The sequence below is a fragment of the Cebidichthys violaceus genome, unplaced genomic scaffold (assembly GCF_023349555.1).
Source record: "Cebidichthys violaceus isolate CVI_PGR_0920_01 unplaced genomic scaffold, fCebVio1.0.p SCAF_103, whole genome shotgun sequence".
In the NCBI taxonomy this organism is placed as follows: domain Eukaryota; kingdom Metazoa; phylum Chordata; class Actinopteri; order Perciformes; family Stichaeidae; genus Cebidichthys; species Cebidichthys violaceus.
Window position 1 is genome coordinate 30,001 of NW_027176267.1, and position 23,115 is coordinate 53,115.

General features: G+C 44.4%; 2 protein-coding genes and 1 long non-coding RNA gene across 8 annotated transcripts in view; 1 reads left to right on the forward strand and 2 right to left on the reverse strand.

The window, feature by feature from the left end:
* Positions 1–3,098, reverse strand: part of LOC137887284 (uncharacterized) — a 3,229-nt gene extending 131 nt beyond the window's left edge. Inside the window, exons 1-5 of one of the 2 annotated variants that reach the window (XR_011105046.1) lie at positions 3,013–3,098; positions 2,691–2,920; positions 2,405–2,593; positions 1,501–1,625; positions 169–792 (exon numbers count right to left, since the gene is read on the reverse strand). This is a non-coding gene — a long non-coding RNA (uncharacterized lncRNA). Of the gene's footprint in view, positions 1–168; positions 793–1,500; positions 1,626–2,404; positions 2,594–2,690 lie in introns of both variants that reach the window. The other variant, XR_011105044.1, reaches the window with a different exon arrangement.
* The window catches only part of fmnl2b (formin-like 2b), a 13,892-nt gene extending 2,810 nt beyond the window's left edge, over positions 1–11,082 (forward strand). Inside the window, exons 6-29 of one of the 2 annotated variants that reach the window (XM_068730122.1) lie at positions 249–332; positions 500–643; positions 727–853; positions 950–1,026; positions 1,524–1,617; positions 1,876–1,950; positions 2,489–2,599; positions 2,694–2,843; positions 3,046–3,147; positions 3,362–3,582; positions 3,958–4,061; positions 4,265–4,447; positions 5,382–5,402; positions 5,756–5,880; positions 6,224–6,426; positions 6,898–7,132; positions 7,509–7,577; positions 7,854–7,934; positions 8,037–8,166; positions 8,246–8,406; positions 8,537–8,638; positions 8,842–8,937; positions 9,276–9,399; positions 9,513–11,082. In XM_068730122.1, coding sequence (XP_068586223.1) covers positions 249–332; positions 500–643; positions 727–853; positions 950–1,026; positions 1,524–1,617; positions 1,876–1,950; positions 2,489–2,599; positions 2,694–2,843; positions 3,046–3,147; positions 3,362–3,582; positions 3,958–4,061; positions 4,265–4,447; positions 5,382–5,402; positions 5,756–5,880; positions 6,224–6,426; positions 6,898–7,132; positions 7,509–7,577; positions 7,854–7,934; positions 8,037–8,166; positions 8,246–8,406; positions 8,537–8,638; positions 8,842–8,937; positions 9,276–9,399; positions 9,513–9,601 — 2,908 coding nt within the window. In that variant the 3' untranslated portion in view covers positions 9,602–11,082. The remainder of the gene's footprint in view (positions 1–248; positions 333–499; positions 644–726; positions 854–949; positions 1,027–1,523; positions 1,618–1,875; positions 1,951–2,488; positions 2,600–2,693; positions 2,844–3,045; positions 3,148–3,361; positions 3,583–3,957; positions 4,062–4,264; positions 4,448–5,381; positions 5,403–5,755; positions 5,881–6,223; positions 6,427–6,897; positions 7,133–7,508; positions 7,578–7,853; positions 7,935–8,036; positions 8,167–8,245; positions 8,407–8,536; positions 8,639–8,841; positions 8,938–9,275; positions 9,400–9,512) is intronic. The other variant, XM_068730131.1, reaches the window with a different exon arrangement.
* Positions 11,083–13,461: 2,379 nt separating this feature from the next.
* On the reverse strand, positions 13,462–22,818 carry rgn (regucalcin). Of its 4 annotated transcripts, XM_068730181.1 has the most exons (9): positions 22,722–22,818; positions 21,683–21,726; positions 19,139–19,315; positions 18,870–19,052; positions 18,689–18,789; positions 18,494–18,608; positions 18,278–18,409; positions 17,401–17,555; positions 13,462–13,740 (listed from the first exon to the last, which is right to left on the reverse strand). In XM_068730181.1, the coding sequence occupies exons 2-9, from the start codon at positions 21,699–21,701 to the stop codon at positions 13,690–13,692; spliced, it is 933 nt and encodes a 310-aa protein (XP_068586282.1). In that variant the 5' UTR covers positions 21,702–21,726; positions 22,722–22,818; the 3' UTR covers positions 13,462–13,689. The 4 variants fall into 4 exon arrangements, with proteins under 4 accessions (XP_068586282.1, XP_068586298.1, XP_068586289.1 ...); XM_068730197.1 differs by lacking the exon at positions 21,683–21,726 and having other exon boundaries at positions 19,139–19,311; XM_068730188.1 differs by lacking the exon at positions 21,683–21,726.
* Between the last annotated feature and the right edge of the window lie 297 nt (positions 22,819–23,115).

Below are 23,115 nucleotides of genomic sequence, written 5' to 3' on the forward strand. Positions count from 1 at the left end.
AAATGACCTCGTCATTTTAGGCTCCAAACATGCCGACGAGTCAGATTTTATTTTAAATATGTGAACATCCTCCTTTCAACACAAAAAACGTTCTACAATCACCAGAGAGGTATTTACTGAAGTGTTTTATATCAGAGAACAAATAAAACACAATTCAAACAGATTTACTTCTAAAAGGAGTCGTTGCCCCGTCACTCTCTCTGATGCCCCGTCTCTCTCTCTCTGATGCCCCGTCTCTCTCTCTGCAGGTGGGTCAGAGAGTTTCTGAATGAGGAGAATCGAGGTCTGGATGTTTTGGTCGAGTATTTGTCCTTCGCTCAATACGCCGTCACGTGAGTCTGAACAAACAAAATACTCCATGATTACATATTGAAATGTTTATTTGAATTGTCACAGGTTGAACCTTTAAACATGTTTAAACTGTTATTAGTTGTCGTGAACTGTTCAGATGTATGAACAGCTGAGACTCAACAGAAGCCGGTCCCATTTGTGTGTTCAGGTTCGATGGAGAGCCGTCTGAGTCTGGAGGCGAAGTCTCGTCCATCGACTCGCCCTGGAGCCGGTCCATAGAAGACCTTCATGGAGACTGCAGCCTCCCATCCCCGTCCTCATCTGTTCCCAGAGCAGCTCGACACTCCATCAGGTACCATGAATACAACCCTGATATCTGACCAGGGACCAGCTCTAGAAGTAGGTAATAATAATCTGATGTCTTTGTGTTTGCAGCTCTGCGATGGTGACTCGCTCCAACACTCTGCCGAGTCGCCGAACTCTGAAGAATTCACGACTCGTCTGTAAGAAAGACGACGTTCATGTTTGCGTCATGTGTCTGAGAGCCATCATGAATTACCAGGTAACACTTTAACATTTAAATGTACATGAAATACATCAAGTACTCTGAATCTGGTGCTTCTGTCTCAGCTGTTATGAACTTCATCTGTCTCCTTAGTACGGATTCAACATGGTGATGTCTCACCCTCACGCCGTCAACGAGATCGCCCTCAGCCTCAACAACAGGAACCCCAGGTCAGTACTACAAGTACACAAAGTACTAACAGAGAACGAGACAGACACAGGTACACAAAGTACTAACAGAACGAGACAGACACAGGTACACAAAGTACTAACAAGGAACAAGACAGACACAGGTACACAAAGTACTAACAGGGAACGAGACAGACACACGTACTCAAAGTACTAACAGAGAACGAGACAGACACAGGTACACAAAGTACTAACAAGGAACGAGACAGACACAGGGACACAAAGTACGAACAGGGAACGAGACAGACACAGGTACTCAAAGTGCTAACAGAGAACGAGACAGTGTCTCTCTACAGTCTGCTGGTCTGTATCTCTACAGTCTGCTGGTCTTTCTCTCTACAGTCTGCTGGTCTTTCTCTCTACAGTCTGCTGGTCTTTCTCTCTACAGTCTGCTGGTCTGTCTCTCTACAGTCTGCTGGTCTGTCTCTCCACTAGTCTGTTCACACTTTTGCTGACCCGTCTCTCTCCGTCTTCATCAGGACGAAGGCTCTGGTGTTAGAGTTGTTGGCGGCGGTGTGTTTGGTCAGAGGAGGACATGAGATCATCCTGTCGGCCTTCGACAACTTCAAAACTGTAAAAATCTCACACACACACACACACACACACACACACACACGTTAGTGTTATGTCACAGTTACGAACTCTTTAACTTTAACTGGAAAACATAATTTTTCTTCTGATGTTACTGTTTGACTTCTTCGTTGGTACCAGAGCAGAATCAACAAACACACATTTACATCCACACTGTAGTATTCAACACTCAGTACTCTACAGACTGCAGGTACAAAGATTTAAACCTCATTGATTATTTGACTGATTAATCTTTTGCAGGTTTGCTCGGAGTCGATGCGTTTTGAGAAGTTGATGGAACATTTTAAGAACGAAGACGACAACATCGACTTTTTGGTAAGAGAGATTAACCCTCTGTGAACTTTAAATCACTTCTTTAGAATATATATAGTATTGATCAAACTCACAACATTCAGTTAAAGCTTCGTCAACATCATTAAACCTGCTGTTTGACTTTAACTTAAAGTTTAAACAATGTTTACACGGGTGACCGTGGATAAGTGGAGAGCCGGGCCGCCTTTCAATCAGAGGGTCGGCGGTTCGATCTCCTGCTCCGCTAGTCTCATGTAAATGTGTCCTTGAGCAAGACACTTAACCCCAAAACGTCTCCCGTAGCTGTGCCTACAGTGTACAGATAGATACTGAATTGTAAGTCTGCTAAATGACTGTGATGTTTAACCGTCACTTCATTTAACCCGATTCAGGTTGAAACAAACATTATCGTTAAATAAACACCAACTCTAATAATTAATTTTCTCAATATTCTAACATGACATTTACTTTAATTTACCTTTACGTTATTTTAGGATGACATCAGCAGCTAAATGTTTCCAACTGAACTTGTGTCTGTTGTTGCCTCGGTGACGGTGGTCAGGTGGCCTGCATGCAGTTCATCAACATCGTGGTTCACTCGGTGGAGGACATGAACTTCAGAGTACATCTGCAGTACGACTTCACAAAACTAAACCTGGATGAACACCTGGAGGTAACACGGTCACATGTTACGCTCTCAGCCAATCACACGAGGGCCGATGATTAAGCCCGTCTGTGCTGACCCGTCTCTCTACCCGTCTCACCAGAGGCTGAAGCACACAGAGAGCGACAGGCTTCAGGTCCAGATTCAGGCGTATCTGGACAACGTGTTCGACGTCGGGACCCTGCTGGAGGACGCCGAGACCAAAACCGCTGCTCTGGAGCGAGTCGAGGAGCTGGAGGAGAGCATCGGCACAGTAAGACAGACAGGTGGAGAGACAGACAGGTGGAGTACTAATCTGTCTCTCGCTGTTCTCAGATGTTGGAGCGTCTTCTGGACATGGAGAACGAAGCAATGAAAGACAGAGAGAAACAAGTTTAGAGACAGACATGTAATCAGACAGACAGGTGTCATCTAACCCATACCGGTCTCTCTCTCTCTCTCCGTGTCTCCCTCAGATGTCGGAGCGTCTTCTGGACGTGGAGAACGAAGCAATGCTGAAGATTGTTGAACTGGAGAAACAGCTGATGCAAACCAACAAGGAGCTGGACAACGTCCGGGTCAGTGCTGCTGCCATGGAAACCACACAAACATTTGGTCACCATAGAGACAGACACCGTGTATGATGCTAATGAGAGGGATGGAAAAAGATGGGTCTACATTTCGGTTTCTGAACATGAACAAAAAGTATTCATAAATCTAAATATTAAAATGTTCCTTTAACTTCTCACCTGTTGGTACCCAACAACCCCTCCCCACTTGTTACCTGTGCAGGAGGTGTATGCCAGCAGTAACTCTCAGGTGCACACCTTGCGGCGGATTGTTCGGGAGAAGGACCAGACAATCCGGCGTCAGAGTCGTCTGGAGCGACAGGCTCAAGAAGCCCAACAGGCCGGAGGACCCGGAGCTCCTCAACCCCAGAGAGGAGAGGGAGACGGGGGAGTTGGTGACTCCGCCTCCCCCTCACCTCCACCTTGTCCTAACCTGTCCCCCAGGTGAGAGACGTCCCCGTTTACTCCACTGTCAGAGACTAGCTGCTATATTTCTCTCTGGTGGTGAATACTGGACTTATGTTCATCAGACGTAGCAGGAATAAGGGTCCTAAGTGAAAAGGACCCAGAACAGAACCCTGAGGAACCCCACCCTCATACCTCATAATCAGTACAGTGAATGGGATGATCATGAAGTACCGTGCCTGATTTGTGTACATACAAAACTGTGAACATGTTGAGCCACAAACGACTTCACTTTACGATGCCAACATGTCAGATGTCCAAATCAATGAAAAAAGGGGAAAACGTTTTCTTCCTGAACAGAAATAGAAACCAATGACTGATGATTGTTGTTGATCACCGTATTGATTTCGACAGTCCTGAGACCGTAGCCTATCACAACATGGGACCGGTGATGGGCGGAGCTCCAGGGATGCCGGTCCCGCCCCCTCCACCTCCTCCTCCACCAATGCCAGGCACAGGTGAGTTTCAGCTCCACCAATCACAACATGTTCAATCAAAAGGAGTTCCCACTGCAGTAAAACAAATAGTACTGCAAAGTGATGCTAATACTGCCACCAAATACTACAAGTACTCCCAAATGATAAACCTTTAGTCCAACACGAACCAGTAACAAACATTTACACATTACCTGTTTTCTTTCTTCTTCTCTTTGTCTTTTAAGTGTCCAATGGGTCGTACCCTGCACCTCCCCCCCCTGCTCCTCCTCCTCCCCCTCCTCCACCTCCTCCTCCATGTCGGACCAGCGAGCTCTCCTCCATCCCCATGCCCCCTCCTCCTCCCCCTGTGGCCCCCCCTCTCCCAGGTTCGGGTGGGCCCACAGTCATCTTTAACTCTGGACTTGCAGGTGAGACTGAACAAGAGGGTTTAAATGATGCATTTACAGACTGCACGGGAAAATATGGAACTTTCAATTTCCAGTCCAGCATTGAAATCTACACTGAGGTAAACTTTCATAAATATTATCGGAAACATACTCAAAGAGTAACGTGACATCAGGACGAAGGTCTGTTTGTTTCTGTTGATGCTGGTGGACCACCAGCATCACTGATGGTGAACTGGAGGACACCATTTAAGGTGTACTCCAGTACACCTGTATATCATTTAAGGTGTACTGAGTACACCTGTATAGCTGGAGTACACCTGTATGTCACTGCAACAAGGTGAGAAGTTAAATCACAGCAAAAACTAGATTTATTTAACAAACACGAACAGATGTTTTCATGTTTTAACACTTTCTTTGCTGCTGAGCATTTTCTAAAACGGATTTCTGGGTCGATTTACAAGATTTGCTCTATTAAGATTACGACCATCTTAAAAAAAAAAAACTCTCCATGTTGGTGTTCATGGAGTCTTTTTGAATGAAATGAGCATTTATCTTTTTCAGGAAAGAGTTTGCCGATAGTTGTCAGAGTTTAATTTGACATGTTAGGGTAAACCCTCGTCATGTTAATAGAGGCTAACAACCACCTGCCATGAACCCCAAACGTTCAGGGAGTTGTTCCACTTATATCAACATCGTTAAGTAGAAATGTTGTACCGATGGGAACGTATTTCTGATGTGACAGTTACTTCTGAAGTCACTACTGCTGCTGCTTATCTTTCTTGTTGTTGTTGGTGAGCCTGAGTTGCAGGTGTTTGGTCTTACTTTCCAGTTATTAAAAGTGAATTGACACCTTCCAGCCAATCACAATCCAGGATTCTCAGTTGTCCTGGTAACTGCAATTTAATCCGACGAGTTTCATAACACTAACATGTTTTTTCTCTCGTTCTGCTGACAGACGGTCCTCTCAAGTTATTCTGTACGTTTACTTACTATCTTACATTTTACCATCTTTACATTCCTCGATAATCCTCCATCCCTCCATCATCCCTCCACCATCCCTCCATCCTTCCACCACCATCCCTCCATCATCCCTCCACCACCGCGTTACAGCGAGTTAGGTGAACGAGGTTATAGTGAACGTCTGTTCAGTTTCTACTTTTGTTGTTGGTGGTGAACAAACATTCCAGCCGTCAAACTCAAAGACCAAAGTGAAATTTGACTTCACATTCAGTCCAAACACACTGTAGATTTTCATCCTTCTCAAAGTAAATCTGATGTGGAGCAGACTACCTGTCTCCCTGCTCACCTGTCTGTCTCTATGATGTACAGCGGTGAAGATAAAGAAGCCGATACAGACCAAGTTTAGGATGCCCGTGTTAAACTGGGTCGCCCTGAAGCCAAGTCAGATCAACGGGACCGTCTTCAACGACATCGATGATGAGGCCATCCTGCAGGTAATACAACAGTTACATTCAAGTATTCAGGTTATTTAGACTTTAAGGTAAAACGTGTTAATTATAAATATATGAAACTCTAGAGAAAAGAGAGCAGCTGATCAAAACATGAATGTCTTTAGCTGTTGTCATGCGTTCCCAACAAGAAGCTGCAGAAAGTGAGTTAACAAGGTCTTAAACTCAATGAGACCTCCTCGTTAAATAAAGGTTATATGTATACTTTGGTCAGAGTTTCACTTGACAGGAAACATACAGACTGTTTTATTGCGGAGGTTGTTGTACAGCCTGCAAGGCTTTACTCTCTCTCTCTCTCTCTCTCTCTCTCTCTCTCTCTCTCTCTCAGGACCTGAATGTGGAGGAGTTTGAGGAGCTGTTTAAGACAAAGGCTCAGGGTCCAGCAGTGGACTTGACTCTGTCCAGACAGAAACTTCCTCAAAAAGCTCCATCCAAAGTTTCTCTGCTGGAGGCCAACAGGTCTAAGAACCTGGCTATCACTCTAAGGAAGGCCGGCCAGGGACCGGAGGTCACCTGTCGCGCCATCCACACGTAAGTCCACCGGTAAAAATAAGACTGGTGCAACTACTGGAAGTACCAGTAATTAACACAAGTAAGTCATAGAGTTTACCAGTCACAGGAGTAAAACCAGCTCTACCAATACCAGTAACACGACCACTTCAACATTGCCACATGTTCTCACTCTGAACTCTGGCCTGAGCTTCAAACTATGACATGTTGTCAGTTTACTCTCCTCACATCCTGAGTGTCTCTTCAAAATAAACTTCCTCCACAGGAAGTTAGTTTTAGGCAACAAAACCATTTACTTATGTTGAGGGTTAGAGCGTGTCTTACGATTCATGTGACTACCGAGTGACTAACAAGTCATGTCACTAATTACTGTCCATCAGACAGGTGTGTTCCGATTGGCTACCTGAGAAGTCTAGACAGTACTACAAACAGTGGAAGGTCTGTATTTCATCTTGGATTCAATGTAACTCAGTGTATTTTGTGTTTCTGCAGGTTCGACCTACGGACAGTTCGGGTGGACTTTGTCGAGTGTCTGATGCGTTTCCTGCCGACTGAGGCAGAGGTGAAGCTTCTACGGCAATACGAGAGGGACAGAAAACCTCTGGAGGCTTTGAGTGACGAAGACCGGTTCATGATGCAGTTCAGTCGCATCGAACGACTCACTCAGAGAATGTCCATCATGACCTTCATGGGCAACTTCACAGACAACGTCCAGATGTTAACTCCGGTAAGACAGACATTTAGAGACAGACATTTAGAGACAGACAGGTGGAGACAGACATTTAGAGACAGACAGGTGGAGACAGACAGGTGGAGAGACATACATCGTCATGGTAATGAACTTTAGTGAAGATGTATGAAACCAAAGGCAATCGATACATCTTTAATGGGTTAAATGCTGAATATGAGATATTCTTTGGAAAACAACTCTTAACATTTAAATATACTTTTAAAAAGTTAACAAATAAAAGATAGTTGAAATATTGATCCACTTTTTAAATATGTCATTAACAAGTACAAAGGGAAAAGAGTCAAACAAGATAGAGACAGACGGGTAAACAGACTAATTAATAGATGGACCTGTTTGTTGCATTTCCTCTCAGCAACTTCACGCCATGATCGCTGCTTCAGTTTCTATAAAGTCGTCTCAGAAGCTCAAGAAGATCCTGGAGGTCAGTCTGTGTTTGTATAGAAGTATTTACACTATAAATACACAGTCAATGTATTTTATCTCTTTAACTGATAAATACAGTATTTGTATATAATCTTTATAAAAGTGGTAGCTCAGATTGGTTCATAAATATAATACTTCATCACCACTGCTGTGACGTAGATTCAAAAACAACATGCAGCGCTACATAAGGACGAGGTTACACTATGTTGATATGCATATAAATGTATATCATTAAAGAACGGAAAGTGAAAGTACACCTGCTCCTGTTCTATAGATCATCTTGGCTCTGGGGAACTACATGAACAGCAGTAAGAGAGGAGCTGTTTACGGATTCAAACTGCAGAGTTTAGACCTGGTAACACACACACACACACACACACACACACACACACACACACACACACACACACACACACACACAAGAATATTTTTGATCATGTGCGTGTTTGTGTTTCAGCTGCTGGAGACTAAGTCAACAGACAGGAAACAGACGTTGCTTCATTACATTGCCAACGTTGTGAGAGAGAAATATCCTGCAAAGTGTTTGTTCTACAACGAGCTTCACTATGTGGACAAGGCTGCTGCAGGTGAGTCCGTCAGCCAATCAGAGCGCTGAAAGACTGTAGTGTGTGTCCTTACCTGTCCTGTGTCCTCACCTGTCCTTAGTGAGTCTGGAGAACGTGCTGTGTGATGTGAAGGAGCTGCAGCGCGGCATGGAGCTCACCTGGAGAGAGTTTAGTGTTGGACACAACGCCACGCTGAAAGACTTCATCAGCAGACATGAATCACGACTCGGCAAACTGCAGGAGGACGCACGCATCGCTCAGGTACACACACACACCCACCCAATTAGTACTTTTTAATTAGTAATCAATAATTATTAAGCTGCTATTTGAAAAATCATTAATGCAACTGCACTGTAAAAACTAATGCATTCCTTTTGTTTGGATTCTTCAGGATGCATTTGAAGACGTAGTGAAATTTTTCGGGGACAGCTCCAAGACGATGCCGCCGTCTGTTTTCTTCCCCATCTTCGTTCGTTTCATTAAGGCATACAGGGTGAGTGACACGTCAAAAGCCCCGCCTCCTATACAAGGGGCGTGGTCTACGGACAAGAAGGACCAGAGTTTGTCTGAAACAAGTCCTCAGGTCTTAATGAATTGTTCTGGAGATGTCGACACGGCAACACACAGCTCAACACAAAATAAGGTTGGTGTGTATTCAATGTGTGTGTGTGTGTGTGTGTGTGTGTGTGTGTTCAGCTGGCAGAGGAGGAAAACGAGCAAAGGAGACGTCAAGAACAAATGTTACTGGAGAAACTGGAGCAAGAGGAGCAGCAGGAGGAGGAGGAGACCAAGGTGAGACTGTCCTCTGACCTGTCACACCGGTGGAACTGCCGAGTCATGATTTACTGTCGACCAGCAGTGTAGAAAGAATCAAAACGATCACTCATTTGTTCGTTTGTACGTGACTCCCTCGCATATTTGGACAGGAGGGAGGAGCTTGAGAGGAGCAGGGCTCGGTGGCGGATGGTCCTGTTAGCATGACCAATGCTATGTCAGCAGCTAACGCTAGTGCTAGTTAGCTAGCTTTGTTGGCAAGCATCCATAATTTACATAGCGGGTCACGTGACGCCTCTCATATCAGTTGGTATGATCTCTAAAGGTCTCATCTTCCTCCCCCTCCTCCCCTCCAGTCTCCCTCCCACAGGGCGAAGCGGCCGCAGCAGGAGCTGCTCACAGAGCTCAGACGGCGACAAGGAAAAGACAGCCGCCATGTTTACGAAGGGAAGGATGGAGCCATAGAGGACATCATCACAGGTAAACATGGTTACAGGTGACATCACACCACTTTGTCACAGGTGAACAGTCATGTTTAGACCTCTTCTTCTGTCTGTCGTCTGATTGGCTGTTTTGTTCCATCTCACCAACAGCTCTGAAAGCCGTACCCTTCACGGCTCGATCAGCCAAACGCAGCTCTCGCTTCTTCTGTGACCCCACTCACTCTGAGGAGCACTACTGAGGAGGGGGGGAGAGACACAGAGACCGAGACAGAGAGACACAGAGAGAGAGAGAGAGAGAGAGAGAGAGAGAGAGAGAAACAGAGAGAGAGATTTACATCATAGCAAAAGAGTTTATGTCAGCATGTTTGAGGAGGATGTCATGTCTTCTTCAGATGGCCACGCCCACTTCTAATCGAGGGGACCAATTAGCACTTTGAAAATATTTGATGTGAACAGATGACATCATGGTTTGTATGTTAATTTATTGGTCAGTTGGTGTTCCCAGACACCAACTGACCTCTGATCCGTCCCTGGTTCCAGAGTCCTGGTTCTGGGGCAGCAGGTCTGTGGTTCTGTGGTAGTTCTGGGTAATTCAAGTCTTTAACTGGATCTTGTACAGGGTTCTGCTCCTTTATTGTGTTCTACTGTATTTACTCGCCTTACCAGAGTCTGGGATTCACACAGTTTGTGTTTTCCTTTCATGACCCTTCATTACAAGTGTTCACGTTCACAAACTAAAGAGTTAAACTCTGGTTATCTGTGACTCTGCCTCGACCCGGTCACCTTCCTGAACCTAACCCTTCCTTTCACTGCATTTTCTGTTAGCCTGTTAGCAATCACCGGAGCCACACCAGCAGAAACTTCAAAAACATATTCATATTAAATAAGATTGTGATTCAGAAATGTGTCACCTGAAGCTCAAGGCTGAGGTGTGTGCTGCAGTCACAGTGGGGGGGTGCTGGAACAGACAGAACAAGAAAACACATTTCCCAGTTTGACCAGTTTGTTTCCGTCTCCCCATCAAGAACAGTTTTCCTTCCAACATGAATCCAGGTTTAAAATAAGAGACGATGAACTGACCTGATTCAGGAAACTCTTCAGTCTGGAACATGAAGTCGGTCTGCTGGTGAGGCTCAGTTCAGGACACACCTGGAAGGACTTAAAGAGACACACCTGTAAAAAGATAAACAGAATCATAGCACGTATGGACAAACCTGGACCAACAGTACTTTACACATATGGACAGACCTGCAGGGTTGTCCTTCAAGGCGTTCTGGTCCCTATGGAGTGTCCTGTCTCAACCTGAGACCTGGATGGGCCAAAATAAACCCACCTGGATCAACAAGGACAAACTTGGATGGACAATGAAAAACACAGAAAATGAGGACAGTCCGGTAGAGTTGTCCTTTAGTCTTCTGGAGTCCCTCCTGGTCTGTATAGAGTCCAGTACCACATTGAAGACAGTCACCTATGTGTGTGGTCCAGCATCAACATCTCATCACCCTCCGCTCCCCCGTCCCCGTCCCCCCCTTCCCATTTTCATTGAAGACCTTAAAACATAATTTCAAGTTAAGACAAAAGAAAAAAAAAAAGTGAAACAGCACAAAGTTTTCTACGTGTACATACATTTTCTAGAAAGCTGTGTAGCGTTGCTCGTTCTGTGTTGGTTGGTGATTCTGCACTTGGTGGTTTAAATAAAACGCACCGTGTCTACATAATGTCTGTCCCTTTAATACTATGAGAAGAATGTCTCATTAGTGACACATTTGATGCTTCAGTGTAACACGTTCATATTAATGTAACATTTATATAAACATGATTAAAAAGTAGTAACCCTTTGGATATCTACAGTTGTGGTCAAAAGTTTACATACACTTGTAAAGAACATAATGTCATGGCTCTCTTGAGTTTCCAGTTATTTCTACAACTCTGATTTTTCTCTGATAGAGTGATTGGAACATACTTCTTTGTCACAAAAAACATTCATGAAGTTTGGTTCTTTCATGACTTTATTATGGGTTAACAGAAAAAGTGACAAAATCTGCTGGGTCAAAAATATACATACAGCAACATGAATTAGCAATTTTGGTGACTTAGAAAGTTGTGTCAATGAAATGAGCTTCATAGCATGGCCTCTTAACTTCTTGTGAGTGATTATGAGTGACTACAGCTGGTGTCTTCTCTGAGGCCATTTAAATAGGGCTCATTGGATACAAACGCCCACAAACGCTACAATGGGAAAGTCAAAGGAGCTCAGCATGGATCTGAAAAAGCGAATCATTGACTTGAACAAGTCAGGAAAGTCACTTGGAGCCATTTCAAAGCAGCTGCAGGTCCCAAGAGCAACAGTGCAAACAATTGTTTGTAAGTATAAAGTGCATGGCACTGTTTTGTCACTGCCACGATCAGGAAGAAAACGCAAGCTATCACCTGCTGCTGAGAGAAAATTGGTCAGGAGGGTGAAGAGTCAACTGAGAACCACCAAAATGCAGATCTGCCAAGAATTAGAAGCTGCTGGAACACAGGTGTGAGTGTCCACAGTCAAGCGTGTTTTGCATCTCCATGGACTGAGAGGCTGCCGTGCAAGAAGGAAGCCCTTGCTCCAAAAGCGCCACCTTAAGGCTCGACTGAAGTTTGCTGCTGATCACATGGACAAAGATAAGACCTTCTGGAGGAAAGTTCTGTGGTCAGACGAAACTAAAATCAAGCTGTTTGGCCACAATGCCCAGCAATATGTTTGGAGGAGAAAAGGTGAGGCCTTTAACCCCAAGAACACCATGCCTACCGTCAAGCACAGTGGTGGTAGTATTATGCTGTGGGGCTGTTTTGCTGCCAATGGAACTGGTGCTTTACAGAGAGTAAATGGGATTATGAAGAAGGAGGATTACCTTCAAATTCTTCAAGATAACCTAAAATCATCAGCCCGAAGGTTGGGTCTTGGGTGCAGTTGGGTGTTCCAACAGGACAATGACCCCAAACACACATCAAAAGTGGTAATGGAATGGCTAAATCAGGCTAGAATTAGGGTTTTAGAATGGCCTTCCCAAAGTCCTGACTTAAAATCCCATTGAGAACATGTGGACAATGCTGAAGAAACAAGTCCATGTCAGAAAGCCATCAAATTTAACTGAACTGCACCAATTCTGTCAAGAGGAGTGGTCAAAGATTCAACGAGAAGCTTGCCAGAAGCTTGTGGATGGCTACCAAAAGCCCCTAATTGAAGTGAAAATGGCCAAGGGACATGTAACCAAATATTAGCACTGCTGTATGTATATTTTTGACCCAGCAGATTTGATCACTTTTTCTGTTAACCCATAATAAAGTCATGAAAGAACCAAACTTCATGAATGTTTTTTGTGACAGAAGTATCTGTTCCAATCACTCTATCAGAGAAAAATCAGAGTTGTAGAAATAACGGGGAAACTCAAGAGAGCCATGACATTATGTTCTTAACAAGTGTATGTAAACTTTTGACCACAACTGTATCTATAGATATATATATAAACATTATAGTGACCATGTTTAATGTTGGGTCCGAAGCTTTTTTCACTGAAGGGTTTGTTGAGTATGAAAACAATGTGAACCTTTAGTGTTTATGCATTGTTATGGTCTGGCTCACAACCATAACAAAATGTCACGCACAACTCAGGCAAGGATTTAACCAAACAAATACTTTTAATTAACAAAGGCCAAGACAGTTCAAATGTGCAACAAAGATAAGCATTCTCATAACTAATGCCAGTAGGAAAAACATTCCGCCAGTTCAACTATGCAATCCTGCTGCCAACACTCTGTGGCGCACGTCAGGTGTGTCAGGTGGGAAGAAGCCGCACTCTCAGGATGGGGCGGGTCTTGTAGGGCGAAGTCAGAGGCCAGCTGCCTCCAATTTCCTTGATGGCCTCACTCTCGAATCCCCAGGACACTGAAAGACAGAACGCACCCCACCCCCACCCATACAAAATGGACTTCACTACTGTTATGACCTCGACACGGTCCGTTAGGCTACTTTTAATTTATTTTGTATCATTTTTGTATTGTCGGGTTTGGATCCTTTTAGATAAGTTTCACAACATTATTTAACATCTTCAACACACGCTGGTCCACTGTCTTTCAGGTTTTATTTTATTTTCACTATTTATTCAACAGAAGAGTATACAATACTTCATTGACTATCACAGTTTCCTCTTTTGATTGGTTATTGACTCGTAATTTTTTTTATTTACAGTTATAAACGGTTGCAAATACTTTGTGAAAATCAACATTACATTGTAAGTCAATAGTTATTACAGTGAGCTCACAGGGTTGATCACTTTCTGCAGGTGACTGATCATCCAGAGAACGAGTTTGAAGGCCGACCTTTGACCCCAAGTCCTGTCACCTGTGCACACACACACACAAGTCAGTGATAGAGGTGAATCGGTGGTACAGGTGTGACGCAGGAGAGTCGGTGATAGTGTCAGTCCAGGTGAGTCAGTGTTACAGATAAGTCGGTGGTGCAGGTGCGTCGGTGAGAGCTTACGATCTAAAATCAACAATTATGTAGTTTGAGTGAAAAAAATAAAATGGGGGGGGGGGGGGGGCACTCAAAGCAAGCAGATCCTCACCCCCACTGTTCTTTATCACACAGAAATCCAACTAGCAAATTTAGATTCGGCCAGTTGCCATTCTGATCTTTGAACTGATAAAACAACAATTACCAACCTCACTCGCAGTGACTGATCTATCCGAACACGGTTACAACAGTATGAAATACTATAGTAGTTTTTGCACAGCACTGACGGAACTCGGCGGTCCGTGTGCATAAACACGTTATAACAGTACAGTAAAATCAAAACAAGCAAGGTAATAAACACACTATGACCTAATTATGCCCAGACACCAAACGAAGCCTCTTACTGAGAGATGACATGGTCCTTCAACTGCTTGGTTAAAACTTTGCACCGGAGCTTCAAGCTGCACGGCGACAAACTTCTATTTAACAGAGAGGCTCCTTGGGAAATTAAGGGGATGCTTCTTCCTTATGACAGGTAAGATATTGATGTTAACGGGGAGAGAACGGGGCATACAAGTTATGCGTACTCCCCATGATCCAAAATAAAAAAGTTTATTGTTCGTCCCCAAAGTTTAGACTAATGACCTCGGGTTCCTTGAAAAGCAAAGTTGTTTCTGTGGCTCCTTGCATGCGAATCAAATCGCTTGGAATGGCACCGAGTTGGGGGTGTCGCAAAGTTTTATTGTTTCAGGGACAGGCAGGGCTGAAGTGCAGAAAGCCCTGGAGTTTCTGTGGCTCTTGTCCAATGAGACCCCAGTGTTGAGTTTAAATGAAATGTCATACTTAGGCGCGACTTACATCTCCTGGAGCTTGGTGTCATCTTAAACTCAAATCAGGTTTTTGACTGCTCTGCAGGCCCCGCAAGCCCCTTTGTTCAGAGCACATGGTGAAATCTCAACACAGGGGTGCAGGCTAGTCAGTGGTGCAGGCGAGTAGGTGGTGCAGGAAAGTCGGTGATGCAGGAAAGTCGGTGGTGCAGGAAAGTCGGTGGTGCAGGTGTTGGGACATTGTGGAAGTGGTCTCGCCATGTGGTTTGAACAAAGGAATCCGAGTTGGGCCTGCAGAGCGGTCAGCAGCCAGATTTGAGTTAAGATTCCTACCAACCCCCGGTAAATGATAAATCACACCTAGGTGTGACTTTCCATCCAAACTTAATAACGAGGTCTCATTGGATGAGGTCCACAGAGATTCCCTGTGCTGCAGTCCTGCTGTCCCTGCAACCATAAAACTCTGCGTAGCCCCCAATCTGAGCCATTCCACGCAATCAATTTGCATGTAAGGAGGCACCGAAACAACATTGCTTTTTAAAGAAAATCCTAGTTCAAATAGTGTTAGTCGCTGGACAAACAATACTGAGTTTTTTGGATCCTGACGAAGAGAAGTAGACAACTTGCCTTGGAGACTTACTTTATCACACAGAAACCAGACTAGCAAACTTAGACTCTGCCAGCCGCAATTCTGATCTTTAAACTGATAAAACAACAATTACCAACCTCACTCGCAGTGACTGATCTATCCGAACACGATTACAACAGTATGAAATACAATAGTTTTTGCACAGCACTGATGGAACTTGGCGGTCTATGTGCATACACAACACGTTATAACAGTACAGTAAACTTAAAACAAAACAAGCAAGGTAATAAACACACTATGACCCAATTATTCCAAGACACCAAACAAAGCCTCTTATTGTGAGATGACTTCTTAATGGTCCTTTAAGTTCTTGCTTAAAACTCGGCACCGGAGCTCCAAGGCAATAAACCTCTATTCAACAGAGAGGCTCCTTTGGAAATTAAGGGGATGCTTCTTCCTTATGCCAGGTAAGATATTGATGTGAACAGGGAGAGAACAGGGCATAGTCAGTGGTACAGGTGCGATACAGGCGAGTCAGTGGTGCAGGTGAGAGCTTACGATCTATACTCAACAAACAATTATGTAGTTTATGAGCGAGTAAAAATAAAATGGGGGGGGGGGGGAGGAGACACTCAAAGCAAGCAGATCCTCACCCCCACTGTTCTTTATCACACAGAAATCCAACTAGCAAACTTGGATTCGGCCAGTTGCCATTCTGATCTTTGAACTGATAAAACAACAATTACCAACCTCACTCGCAGTGACTGATCTATCCGAACACGGTTACAACAGTATGAAATACTATAGTAGTTTTTGCACAGCACTGACGGAACTCGGCGGTCCGTGTGCATAAACACGTTATAACAGTACAGTAAAATCAAAACAAGCAAGGTAATAAACACACTATGACCTAATTATGCCCAGACACCAAACGAAGCCTCTTACTGTGAGATGACATGGTCCTTCAAGTTCTTGGTTAAAACTAGTTACCGCAGCTTCAAGCTGCACGGCAACAAACCTCTATTTAACAGAGAGGCTCCTTCAGAAATTAAGAGGATGCTTCTTCCTTATGACAGGTAAGCTATTGATGTCAACAGGGAGAAAACGGGGCATACAAGTTACCCGTATTCTCCATGATCCAAAAAAAAAAAAAAAAGAAAAAAAAAAAGTTTATTGTTCGTCCCACAAAGTTTAGACCAATGACCTCTGGTTCCTTAAAAAGCAAGGTTGTTTTTGTCGCTCCTAGTATGCGAATCGAATCGCTTGGAATGGCGCAGAGTTGGGGGTGTCGCAGAGTTTTATGTTTTCAGGGACAGGCAGGGCTGAAGTGCAGGAAGCCCTATAGTTTCTGTGGTTCTCGTCCAATGAGACCCCAGTGTTGCGTTAAAATGAAATGTCATACTTAGGCGTGACTTACATCTCCTGGAGCTTGGTGTTATCTTAAACTCAAATCAGGCTTTTGACCGCTCTATAGGCCCTACAAGCCCCTTTGTTCAGAGCACATGGTGAAATCTCAACACGGGGGTGCAGGCTAGTCAGTGGTGCAGGCAAGTAGGTGGTGCAGGAAAGTAGGTGGTGCAGGAAAGTCAGTGGTGCAGGAAAGTCAGTGGTGCAGGAAAGTCAGTGGTGCAGGAAAGTCAGTGGTGCAGGTGTTGGGACATTGTGGAAGTGGTCTCGCCATGTGGTTTGAACAAAGGAATCCGAGTTGGGCCTGCAGAGCGGTCAGCAGCCAGATTTGAGTTAAGATTCCTACCAACCCCCGGTAAATGATAAATCACACCTACGTGTGACTTTCCAGCCAAACTTAATAACGAGGTCTCATTGGATGAGGTCCACAGACTCCACAGGGATTCCCTGAGCTTTAGTCAAACTGTCCCTGAAACCATAAAACTCTGCATAGCCCCCAATCTGAGCCACTCCACGCAATTCAATTTGCGTGTAAGGAGGCACAGAAACGCCATTGCTTTTTAAAGAAAATCCGAGTTCATATAGTCTTACATTTGCTGGATGAACAATAGACTTTTTTTTGGATCCTGAAGAAGAGAAGCAGACAACTTGCCTTGGAGACTGTTACTTTATCACACAGAAACCAATACCGACAGGTGAGTCGGTGGTACAGGCGAGTCTCACCTTGAAGGTGCCTCCAGCCAGCGGCTGCTGTCTTCTTCCTGAATGGTCGAGGCCCAGACTGGCTGAGGTCACGTAAAGGTCAGAGTAGTCTGGACCTCCAAAACAACACGAGGTTGTCTTCATCACCGGCAGAGAAACCGTCTGCAGCCGCACACCTGACAGAATACAGGGAATGATCATCACCAGTTTAAAACAACCACATCTTTAACTACCTCAGCTTAGCTCTTCAGATTCATAATGAACCAAAAGTATTTGTTGGAGTCTGTTCAGTTTGTCTGGGTTACTGTTTTGCAGAGTCATCACCTTTTGTGTCTATAAATATAAATTGTTTACAAGTTCTTCATTTTTAACATGGAGGTGATTGATGCTTTTAACTTTCAAATGTTCAACACAGCACAAAGCCCTCTGTAACTTGACCAGTAGAACTAACCAGTAACAGGGTCGATGATGACTCGTCCTCTATTCTAACAGTAGAACTAACCAGTAACGGGGTCGATGTTGATGACTCGTCTTCTATTCTAACAGTAGAACCAGTAGAACTAACCAGTAACGGGGTCGATGTTGATGACTCGTCCTCTATTCCAACAGTAGAACTAACCAGTAACAGGGTCGATGTTGATGACTCGTCCTCTATTCCAACAGTAGAACCAGTAGAACTAACCAGTAAAGGGGTCGATGTTGATGACTCGTCCTCTATTCTAACAGCAGAACTAACCAGTAACGGGGTCGATGTTGATGACTCGTCCTCTATTCCAACAGTAGAACCAACCAGTAACGGGGTCGATGTTGATGACTCGTCCTCTATTCCAACAGTGGAACTAACCAGTAACGGGGTCGATGTTGATGACTCGTCCTCCATTCTAACAGCAGAACTAACCAGTAATGGGGTCGATGTTGATGACTCGTCCTCCGTTGTAACAGGCCACCCAGAGATGACCATCAGCATCAACTGTCATCCCGTCAGGAAGCCCCTCCCCCTCCTCCATACGATAAACCACACGCCGGTTACCTAGGCGACACACACATCAAACATGTGTATCTCTGTGTACTGAAGTATAAATACACACGTACTACAGTACAAGTACACAGTTACCGATGTGTCCGCTGGTTGAGTCGTAGTCGAAGGCGTCGACAGTCAGAGACAAACTGTCGATGTAGAAAAACGTATTCTGATCCAAAGACCAGTCCAACCCGTTCGATATGTCCACCTGAGAGAGAGAGAGGTGACAGTACCTGTTCAGGTGTTTGGTCACAGAGAGACACATTTGCATTGTTAAAGTGGACTCACCTGGCTCAGATGTTTGGTCACGCTGAGGTCAGAGTTCACAGAGAACAGAGACCCTTGTTGTCGCTGAACCTCAGCGGGTCGCTCTTCCTTCCCCATCGTACCTGAGACACCACACACTGTTACCATGGCAACGTTACCTCAGACAGGTAAACCGACAGGTTCCACAGGTAACAAAACTCACCTGCCAGCAGGCGTCCAATCGGATCGACCTTCCCGTCGTTCAGTCTGTTGTTCTTTTTGTCCTCGTCGACCTCCACCAATGATGTCATCATCTGAGTTGGCCAATCGACAGCCACGATGCTGCGGCCCACACCTGCTACATAACCACCTGACCTGCGAGGAACCACGAAGCCCACCGTCTCACCTGAGGACCGACAGGAGGTGTGAGACAGGTGTCTTTTTCTAAATGTTACATTCTCTGAATGTTTCTGAAAGGTTTTCATGGCTGACCTGTTTCCAAAGACTGGATCTGATTGGTCGATGGACTCCAGCGGTGGATTTTCTGCCCGCCGATGTCGACAAACAGCAACGTCTGCTCTGACTCCTCCCACACTGGCCCTTCACCAATCAAAGCACTCGCCTTCACCACGCATTCCACCTTCACCGATGACATCATCACCTGGCTGTCTGGACCAATCATAGAAGGGGATTCACCCAACACATTGTTTCAATTGTCACAGCCCGGCTCAGAGACAGACAAACCAGGGAGACAACGAGCTGGCTGCAAAAAGGAAGCAGTTTATTCTTAAACAAAAGTAAACCAATTTAAACACTAACATAAACCTCAACAACTGTGTTAAGCCAGTGACACCAAGGATCTTCATCCCAGAGAGCAAGGCTGCCGAATGAAGAAGGCAGCCTCATCATGAGGCTCATCAGCTGGATCAGCACCTGCAACAGATAACCAGAACAGGGACACCTAGTGTGGTCCCCCCCCCCCCCATAAAAACAGGGTTCCCATCAGGAATCCCTACATGACACTGGCAACACCAATAATGTGCATACCAACTACAAGGGCTATACTTTTCACCATTCTACCAGATATGCTGCTGCAGTTTCACCATACTCATAAATTCTTTAAAGGGATAGGGTGCAGCACAGGAAGCCCTGGAGTTTCTGTGGTTCTCGTCCAATGAGACCCCAGTGTTGAGTTTAAATGAAATGTCATACTTAGGCGCGACTTACATCTCCTGGAGTTTGGTGTCATCTTAAACTCAAATCAGGTTTTTGACTGCTCTGCAGGCCCCGCAAGCCCCTTTGTTCAGAGCACATGGTGAAATCTCAACACGGGGGTGCAGGCTAGTCAGTGGTGCAGGCGAGTAGGTGGTGCAGGAAAGTCGGTGGTGCAGGTGTTGGGACATTGTGGAAGTGGTCTCGCCATGTGGTTTGAACAAAGGAATCCGAGTTGGGCCTGCAGAGCGGTCAGCAGCCAGATTTGAGTTAAGATTCCTACCAACCCCCGGTAAATGATAAATCACACCTACGTGTGACTTTCCATCCAAACTTAATAACGAGGTCTCATTGGATGAGGTCCACAGACTCCACAGGGATTCCCTGAGCTGCAGTCCTGCTGTCCCTGAAACCATAAAACTCTGCATAGCCCCCAATCTGAGCCATTCCACGTGGATACTAGCAACCACACTGAGCATGGCGTACGCCTGCTGCGCCTTACCAGTGACAACGTAATGTAAGAGTAACATGCGGTCAGCTTCCAACCAGTCTCTTCTCTCAGCTACACACAAAAATTTAGAAAAAAAGTATGCGTTTTTTGTTCACAAAATTGAGGAACCATCCTCAGATTATTAGCAACATCAAAAGCATGTGAGGACCCAGACAACCAACAGAGACCTGCACCAGGCCACCATCAAGCAAAACACAACCTTCGCTCTTCCAGTTAAAGTCCTAAAATTTCCACTTGCAACAACAGCAACTCTTTGTGCTGCTCAAAAGTTAACTCGGTACCATGACTCACCCCAGCTCCACTAGAGGCCGACTCATCAAACGTGTCTGAGGCGGAACCAACAGCCTGCAGTTTAGACTGGAGAACACCCACTTCAACCAGATTTTATTTTAGGATGTTCTCCTTCAACCGCTTATCTCCGACTTCCATCTTAAAATGGTCAGCAATTTTCACTAACTGCTCTAGCGAACACTCCTCCAATAACTCCTCCGTCCGAGTTCTCAAAAAGTCCTGAACAGTAGCCGTACTTAACCAGATGATTCCCTTTGAACTGCCGGACTTCACAAACCCAAGAACTGATGCATACAGAACACACGAACCGTCCAACAGCCAGAGACCAATCGGCCCATACACAGCCAAACATCACTGTAGTCCCGTACCTCTGACTGCCTAACCAGAGACTAACTAAACTCCCCCCTAGTCTTCCGGTACTACTTGTGGTGGGTATTTATGCACTTAAACCCACAGGCCCGGTAAAGACACCATGAACTGGTAACCCACCTGCAGCCTCGGACGTGCCCCCGAGACAACTGCTCCAAGGACTTTCATCACCACACTATCAGAACCCCCCAACGAGCTGCAAAGGGAATCTGCTCTTCAGCCTAACAGGGACAGAACAGCAGTTTACTCACCGTGTAAACAGAACCACCCAGACAAAATAACCAGCAGAACAGCTTAGCGACAAACACAAAACAAGTCAGCACCTTGTTAAACCAGCCAGCTTCCTTCATTGTCCCACAAATCAGCCTACTTCCCAGATTTACCAAAACAACACACCCTAGCATGCTCCAGCTGCTAATGCTATTACAGCTCATCTCAGACACCAATGCCGACACCGGGTCAACCAGGAGAGGACGAGCGCCCACATGTCACAGCCCGGCTCAGAGACAAACCAGGGAGACAACAAGCTGTCTGATAACAAATACATTAAATAAACCAATTCAAACACTCAAACAAACCGAAACAACTGCTTAAGCCAGTGACACCAAGGACCTTCCCCCCAGAGAGGAAGGCCTTTAAGGGGAACGCCACACCTGCACAGGTGAGGCTCATCAGCTGATGACCATCCAATCAGCACCTGCAACATATAACCAAAACAACAGGGACACCTAGTGTCTGAGAGGAGGAGGGTTGTCACTATATATATATATATATATATATATATATATATATATATATATATATATAAATATAGGTTTATATATATAAATATATATTTATATGTATATATTTATATATACACATATATTTATAAAAATGTATATATGAATATGTTTATATATAAATTTATATATAACTCAAATCAGACTCAAATGCTAGTATAGTAATACTACTACTACTACTACTACTACTACTACTACATACAACATAGATACTCTGCACGTTTCTAAGTACTAAGCTAATATATATTATAGCACTTTACACGATAAAGTACTATGTAATGCAGTATGTAACATGACTACAGTACTACATGTTACAGTACTACACTGTACTCTACATTTACCTCTTTAAGATACCACATCTCCATGTTACTGAATATTAGGCATATACACTACCTACTATATTACTAGTTATATAATAGTACTACATAATAACACATGTACAGACTGTATATAGATATGTTTGAGAGTACTGTGATACTACCCGACACTAGAATATGCAGTAATACTAGAATAAAGAACGTTTTAATACACATTACAATCCATCAAGTCGATAGTCAGAGCGTGAGAACTTCATATTATACTGCTAGAACCCTAAAACGTAGTACTTGATACTTTCAACAGGTGCTGACTCAGCAGTTCTCTCACCAGACTCCGTTAACATTCCGTCTCTTTGTTGCTGCCTTGCTCATCGACACGTCACAGACTGCTGCAGTTCAACTGACGTCACAGACAATGTTTAGACTTTCTACAACATTCAGCTCAAAATCGATCACTTTAGAAACATGTGACAGACTTCTGACGTCACGTCACTCTTCAGACAGTCCGTCTTAATACTTTTAACACACGCAGTACTACTTTAGGACGTGTACTTTGTGTACAAGTACACATTTGAGGAAAAAGGAAAACGTACCTGATAACTTATTCCGCAGTAACGTTACTTCCTTATGAAGTATTTTAAGTAGTACAACTCTCGACCGGATCAAAGTACGTTTTGTTATTTTGTATCAGCTGACCAGCTGATGGCTCCGCCCACAAAAACCGGAAGTTCTGACTCGAAATTCGGAATGAAACGGATCAGACCTGATAAAATATTGTTGCTCATCGATATATTAATTTACATGTTAAACTGATTTATTCACTATTCACTTATTCACAAACATTTAAACTTACATCATGTGATCTAATGAGGAAGACCATGAGACGGGCCTGAAAGCTCCAGAGACAACTTTGTATCGACAAAGAAACTTCATAAAATCAATAAGAAATAAACAAAACAAATGAAACTAACTATCAGATTTACATGT